The sequence below is a fragment of the Montipora foliosa genome, chromosome 4 (assembly GCF_036669935.1).
Source record: "Montipora foliosa isolate CH-2021 chromosome 4, ASM3666993v2, whole genome shotgun sequence".
NCBI classification, from domain to species: Eukaryota; Metazoa; Cnidaria; class Anthozoa; order Scleractinia; family Acroporidae; genus Montipora; species Montipora foliosa.
This window is the reverse complement of record NC_090872.1, coordinates 29735132-29742631: the sequence shown is the minus strand read 5'-3', so window position 1 is coordinate 29742631 and position 7500 is coordinate 29735132. Positions and strand designations below refer to the sequence as shown.

The 7500-nt window shown below is 42.2% G+C and overlaps 1 protein-coding gene across 1 annotated transcript in view; it reads right to left on the bottom strand.

The window, feature by feature from the left end:
- Positions 1 to 7500, bottom strand: part of LOC138000570 (chromosome-associated kinesin KIF4-like) — a 39896-nt gene that overhangs the window by 20749 nt on the left and 11647 nt on the right. The window contains exons 8-15 of the mRNA XM_068847071.1: positions 7453 to 7500; positions 7034 to 7111; positions 5528 to 5586; positions 5314 to 5413; positions 4876 to 4929; positions 1741 to 1971; positions 653 to 753; positions 103 to 175 (exon numbers count right to left, since the gene is read on the bottom strand). The exon at positions 7453 to 7500 is cut by the window's right edge and continues 13 nt beyond it. Coding sequence (XP_068703172.1) covers positions 103 to 175; positions 653 to 753; positions 1741 to 1971; positions 4876 to 4929; positions 5314 to 5413; positions 5528 to 5586; positions 7034 to 7111; positions 7453 to 7500 — 744 coding nt within the window. The remainder of the gene's footprint in view (positions 1 to 102; positions 176 to 652; positions 754 to 1740; positions 1972 to 4875; positions 4930 to 5313; positions 5414 to 5527; positions 5587 to 7033; positions 7112 to 7452) is intronic.

Below are 7500 nucleotides of genomic sequence, written 5' to 3'. Positions count from 1 at the left end.
TGTCACTCGACATGATTCGACGAGAACGTAGCGCTATATTTTTAAGCCAATCACAGAGCAATGAAATGCCGGGAAATGGGAAACACTCCAGATTTGACAGACCTGCTTCTTCTTCAGAGCCAAAATCTTTGCTTCTAGTTCTTTGACACGGTTTCTGTTCTTCTCATTAGCTTTCCTAAGAAACAGATTATATAAGAAACAATAAATAGCAAAGGTGGTCATGATTGAAAGCAAAGGTTCTGCCGATTTCGCCGCTTCCACGATTATCATAAATGAAGTTAAAAGTAATTTTAATGGAGTTTACAACAGGAGTGCTTATGCGCCAGTTGTGGTCAGCGACATTGTCAGGTCGGTGCAGGCGCCCTGATTTCCCGCGCTTGTGTGCTGCAGGGCGCAAACGAAGCGTTGTGGTTGTGTTGCGGGAAAAGCGTGTTTGTGGAGCGTTTTCAGCGATTGCTTCTCCTTTCCTCCCCTTCCTTCCACTGTTTTTACCCATGCTACGGGTGCCTGTCTCCCCTTCTGCGTGAGGGCTCCTGGCTGGTTGCCAATTGTGGAAGCTCCTGGATGTCTCATGCACCCAACTTTCACTTAGCGACAGAGTTGTTAATTGAGCACTTACAAAACCGATTGCTTTTCACTTCATCTGACTTACCCATCGCCGAACTCGGACTTTGCGTTGCTTAATTCTACGCTGAGATTTGCTTTTTCTTTCTCTAGTCTTGAAATTTCACCTTCCAGTTCGCGAACTGTATCCTAAAACACAATTTCACAATTCCATAATTTTTTTGGACATCATGCATGGTACGTCATAGCAGTTCGATACGTTAAGTTCCCCTTAAGTATAAAAAGACATTATCTACCTCTCAAACATCTTACGCAGATCTATTATAATCTTATCTATCCTTATATTTCGTATGCTATTGTAGCCGGGGGCAGCACCAGCAAAACAAATTTACAAAAAATACAAACTAAGCAAAATCATGTTATTTGGTTAATGTTCTTTGCAACTCTGTCTGGCAAAAGTATCAATGGTGCACTACCTTTACTTAATATTTAATATCTTGGAAATGCTAACGGTAACTAATCTATATCGCCTGCATGCTCTCAAATTTATACATGCATGGCACAAAGGTATTTTGCCGCAACTCTTTAACCATTTTTTCCAGTATACCAGCAACGTACATAATTATAACACCAGGTATTCGGGCAATCAAAATCTTCACAAATTTCGAGTAAAAACAAATACTGGCAACAAATGATCTCATTTATGGTCATATATCTTTGGCAAGAAATACCATATAAGTTTAAAGATCTAAATCAATTTGCTTTCTCCAAAAGTGTTAAAAACTATGTTCTATCTCAGCAATATCAAACGTAAGTTTCCACAATTCTTCTAGCTCTTTCCTTTAGTAATCCGCCCCTTTACTCCAATGTTTTTTTTATCTTACCTCAAAACGAGATGGAGGCTAACTCGATAACCTCGCAGTTCTATTAGCCTCCATGCACAAAATATAGACCAGTGTCACCTTTAATTCTTATATATGTATCTTTTTCTTTTTTTTTAATGTTAATATTGTAATTTCAAAACTGCAAATGCAAAAATAAGGTGAAGTTGAAGTTCAAGTTGAAGTTAAAGAAGTTGGCAACTTATCAGACTAACTGCCGTTTCGGTATGTTGAAGTGTATGTGTTCAACACAAGGAAAATGTAAATGTGCAGCTTCATGCAAGAATGTTTTTACCTCGTACTGTTTTCTCATGCTTGTCAAGCGACTGTCATTTGCCACCATCTTATTGGCCAGTTCTTCCTTCAAGGCAAGTGCCTTGGTCAATTCTTGTAGCTGTCGACCAAGCTCTGCTTGGCGCAAAGCGTGTTGGGAAACGAAGGAGGAATCGGCCGGTGAACTCGAGCCAGAGTCGTCGATGCCTTCCGCCGTATGTCCGAAATCACCGTTGTCATGACTAATGATGTCCTGGAGTTTGAAAAACAACCCTTCAAATAAAATTTCTAAGGCACACCCTTCTTTCCCCTCCATTTTTGGCCCACGAGGGAAAGGAAAAGTTATAAACTATTTTCCGACAGAAAGGCAAACAGTTATGTAGAGCGTAATTGCAGTCCAGGCTAAGGGTCCCTCATCCAGAAATGCATTTAATTAGATGCACGGCCATGTTTGATATCAAACGCGAAATGCTCCGATAAGTCTAAGCATTTTCTATCCATTTTCAACAATAAATAAATGTTAGCACTCTTTCAAAAGCAGCTGGTTCAGTAGGCTCGATTACCAGCCGCTGTTTCGGGAAATGAGCCAGCGCTCACTCCCGAAATGACGGCTGGACGCGTGAGGTGAGCCATTGTTAATCTCCGCCAATCAGAAACTCACCTGCACAGATCGGTCAGGTAAAAATAATATTTTTTGGCTGCGATGGTATTCTTTGACTCGGCCTGTTCGAGCTATACAGTGCTTCAAAGTAGGAAACATCCAAGATTTCGACAACGGAAAGTGTTCGACAAGTTGGAGAATGGGGATTGTGTCGTTTTCTACCGTATTAGTTCGGAAACTTCACTAATTTTCCAGTTGGCGCCAAGGTCAAAATACGGCTTTCAAATCAATTGCTATTGCAATTTTTCCTCAGACTTCGCTGATGTAAGAGCAAGTAAAATTGCTCAAGATCAATTGAAATTACTCCCGAGTTTATTGGCGGCAAAACGAGGGCGCCGATGAGGTCGACTGAGAGCTGAAGGGGCCGAAGATTTCGTTGATGATTCGCCGGTTGAATTCAAACATTGATCATTTAACCACAAACTCAGGCTCGTATCATCTGGAAACTTCGCACAGACGTTTTAAGCATTGTTATGTAATTAATGTTGGTTAAAATCAATTTTTTTGGATGTCTAATGCTATTTCCCCGCAACTATTAACTATTTGAATTACGTCACAGACACAATCGATCGCTCACGCGTCCAGCCGTCTCTTCTCGGGAAGGATACCCGAACTCGAGTGAGCGACACAAATCGCGCCTACTGGTTGAGGTTCATTTTATTGCTGCCGTGTTCAGATCAAGAAACAGCCTATTAGCAATCATGTTAAATCAGCCAATAATCGGCTTGCTTTTAGTCTAGCTCTAGCAAATCAGCAGTTCTGTTTTACAGTCAACCCAGGTCACGCGTGAACAGTAATTCGAAAAATTCAATTAACATAACAAATTCTTGTTTTCCATATTTGGGCATTTCCTGTTGTTTCCGAAGATTTGGAGCGACATTTCGAAAATCGAAGAGCGATTTGGAGTTTGCCCGCGCTTTTTCAAAATGTTCAGACCAGCGGTCGTCAATTCCTTTGATCGCGAATACAATCCAAGCAGACCTGTCAATAAGGAAGCAAGAGGACGTATAATCGACCTTTATTTGGTTGGAGAGGGACCATCTGCGATCTCTAGATCAGTTCGCGTCACTAAAGGAGCGGTTTGGAAAATCATTCGACATTATGAAAAGACGTATGGTACATATGATGCCTTTAGTCAAGGGGGTCGAACATATTTTTCTAAACTTTCAGTCGACGTCCTTGAGTCTAACGAAACCTAGCATGTATTCAAGGGAAATTCGTGAAAGGTTGCTTAATGATGGAATATGTGATAGGCGAAGCATACCGGGTTTGTCAACAATCCAGGAAGGAATTTCACGAAAGATTGGCATGTCCTACAAGAAACTTTCCGTCGTACCAAGTGAGAGCCAAACTAAGGCCCAGGTCGAGAGGTGTAACGAGTATCTCGAACTCACCTCAAGATGGATCCATCCAAACTTCATTTTTTTGATGAAAGCTCTGTAATAAAGACAACCGGAAAACCACGTCGACAGAACTTATACTCGGAAGGAAGAAGGTCACCGACTTCTGCATCTAACTCTCCTCGCACCAGAAGAAGGGACGAATAGATAAAACTGCAATTTCCCTTGCAATTTCCCTTGCAATATTTCAATCCGATCTCCGAAAAATCAAGTCCATTTTTGAAAATTTCAATCCGATCTTCGATTTTCCGATGTGATTTTCGTTACGTCAGTGAAAGTAGCGCATTGATTGGAAGACTTCGATCACATGATCAAGATACTGTTCGCGCGTGACCTGGGTTGACTATAACAGAAGCATATAACCCGGTCTCAAGTGCTGCGCGAGCTGCTGTTCGACCGAGAAAAGATTTATACAGGTGAGTTTTGCAGCATTTCCGTTCTCTTTGATCGCTTTTGCCGATCTGTTATGATTAGTTCCAAGCGAGGAAGCATTCATCAAGGTCATGAAGCCTTCAGTGAGCATTCAAGAGGCCGACAGTGTGCATTAATGTCAGTTTCAGCTTCGCTTTTCAATCTCGGGGCATGCATTTCTGGGCATATCTGAATCTAAGTGGTAAACGGTGGAAAAGGGTCGCAGTTTTCCGTACCGCTTTCAATTCCGTAAATAACCATGGCTTTTCCAGTGACCCATACGCTCAATCCTGGTCCATAACAATGACCAATGACGACGGACCATTGAAGAAACGACACCTCATTTTTTTACTCTGTATAGCAGGCGTATTTTCGGTTGTGCGAATGCTGAAGATGTGGTAGTGATTTTGGATAGGTAGGATTGAGGAAAGCTTGGAGTAAAGAAATTAAATGGAGTAAGGAAATTGAAATGACAGACACTTGTTACTCGTTCCAACAAGCTCTTCACGATCTTACCAATCTAATATGACGGCCACATATTTAGCGTTCGCTGGCCAGAAAAACGCCTGCTATGCAAGCATTCCAATTACAAGACTTTTCAGGACCGCTGCCCTAACTTTCAGTTTTCAATGACCAGTACGAGGTCAAACGGTTTCTGTCTTTTTGCACCTTAGTACACACCAACCTGTTCTTCTTTCACGACTGCATCCTCCAGTTCAGTGCTTGAGTTGATACTGTCCTGAAAACCAGAGGCGAACGGGTAAACGTTAGTTAAACGTAAGGATACTTACGTACGCAGACTAGACATGCCTCTGGTATGCCAAAAACTGTACACTTATAATTGCTACACACAACTATAAGCAGGGCTAATGATGAAGAAAAGAAGAGACAGATCAAGTCATACTAAAAGCAAAGGAAAATGCCTGATTTGTACAAAGTGTGACGACCTAGCGGGAAAGATGTGGCTGGAACTGAACTGATTCACCACTACTTCTTAGGTGAAAAGCGAAAATACCTTGGGCTTTCTGAACAAATTTCAAGTTGCCGAAGTAAAAACCTTGCTTTATTCAATGATGAATCAATGAATTGATTCCTTTCAATACTGATTTACGTTAACTCTTACCTCGAGTTCATGGAGTTTGCTTTGTAATTCCTCCACAAGGCTAGAATCATCAACGACTTCAAATGCCTCACCCTTTTCCTTATCCGTGTTTAGCTTGGAGCTTAGAAGACGAGGAATAAAGTGAGCAAAACTCTAACATACGACGAAAAACAACGTAGGTTCAGCTAATTTTATTTTTTGATTTCCTAAACAGCACTTAAATGACTGGACCTACCTGAAATGACCCTTGAGTTCGTTAAACTTCCTAATAATCTTATCTCTTGCTAATTCAGCCTGTGAAGGAACGGGCGATAATGAATTTAATTCAACGATTCTTAAGCAACGCCGACGAAAAAATCAGTGAAATTCGCCCTTGTCACACGGCGGTCATATTGTCCCGGGAGACCCAAAAAGCTTTGTTTTACCACGCCAAGCCTCGCAGTGGAAACCATGGGGGTGAGGCTGGGAGTGACAAAACAAAGCTTTTTTGGTCTCCCGGGACAATATTGCCGCAGTGTGACAATGGTCACAATGGTCAGAGTTTTTCTCTGTCCTTGTGTGGGCCCATTTCCATTAGTAGGGCTAACGCTCACATGGTTCATATGGGGTACACGACTAGCACCTCACATTACTCTCTAATCAGTTAAATCAAATGATGTTGGATTTTGGATTTGTATGACGCATTTTACAGGAAATTATAGCACTTTGCGGCAGCCTTTTCAGACTGTTTTGTGGTTCAAATGGCGGTCGCGCAGTTTACAACCTTGTGCCTACATAACAAGTGGTATTCATGTGAGACCACTTAACAGCATTAGAGATCCTAAACCTAACCGTCTTGTAACCCCAACTTCCCACACTTACACCCTAAACCTATAGTTTATCATTCAGATTTAAAGAGAAGCTTTCTGTTGTAAGCACAAGCAACAAGCGCAAACTCATTCACTAGAGTCTTGACCATCAGTACCACGCCATAACACACAAATATTAACGACAACTTAGTGCTTTTGCATGTTTCTTGCGAGTACATTTGGGTAACTGGTTAGGGCCAGGCTTAGAAGTACCTAGGGAGAAAGTAGAGAACTAAAGCGAGGGACGTTTTTCAGTCAAGGACGCTATTTCCTCTTTAACTTCTCCTGACATTAACTTATTTATGTTGTTTCGTATCTTTTCTCTATTTGAGACGATTGGTTTTAAAATCTGGAAGAGACTACCGTCCTGGCATGTGAAATGTTAAGTTTCGGTTTCCATCCGTGGTTGCGTGCTTAAGCTCTCCAGTGCTACTTCTACAAATGGTTGGACTCTCTAAACTTGCTGATAAATATATGTTACTCACAGGCCGGGAGGTCCGTACAGGGAAAAACTGTGCCCGAGGTCTCGACTACGGTCCAAGGCCGAGGGCCGTACGCGAGACTGAGGTCCGCACTGCCACGACTGAGGGTCAGATGCGGGGTAGGGAACACTCCGTGAAAGAGCTCGTATCTCATTCGCGCTATATAGTGACCTGAAACTACTGTATTTAATAGGCTCCTATAGCTCAGTGGTAGAGCATCCGAAGTAGTAATAGGGCGCCGTCGTAGGTTCGCTCCAGCAAAGGAGCACTCGGGTTTTTTCCGGAGTATATCCGAGTCACCACCGAAAAAAAATCATCTTTTCATTTTATTTGCCGGGTTAAAAGTTTACCGTCTACATCATTACAAGAGTTCTCCTTAATTGTATTTTCGTGCAGTCGGCCTGTACTCACCACTAAGACTTTTTCGTACATCTGCGTGTTTTGATCAACGGAAGTATGAAGCTCGGCGCTAAGGTTTTCGTTGTCAGCCTATGAATTCAAACGAAGCTGCTCGTTAGAACTACCGTGTACAGTCGAACTTATGGGGACACTGCCACAGAGCGTTCTGTTGCGGTCGCATTATCTTTAATTCTCTGAATGCCATCTGCCCAAAACAGATTTAATAAAGTAAGTCATTCCGATGTCATTACAGAGGATGCAGGTTTCCAGGTTGTAGCAATAGCCAACCGCTCTGAGCACTTTTGTCTTGCTCGAGGCAGCAGCATTTTCACGCATGCCGACTCACGCTAACCTAAATTAACAATGGAATTAAAGGCGTGTTCATAACTGATGATCAGTTCGGCAACTTCGTTTTCACTTGAAGTCCCTACCTCGAGTTCAGTGATCCTTTCCACCATTTGCTGAATGTTAACGTCGGA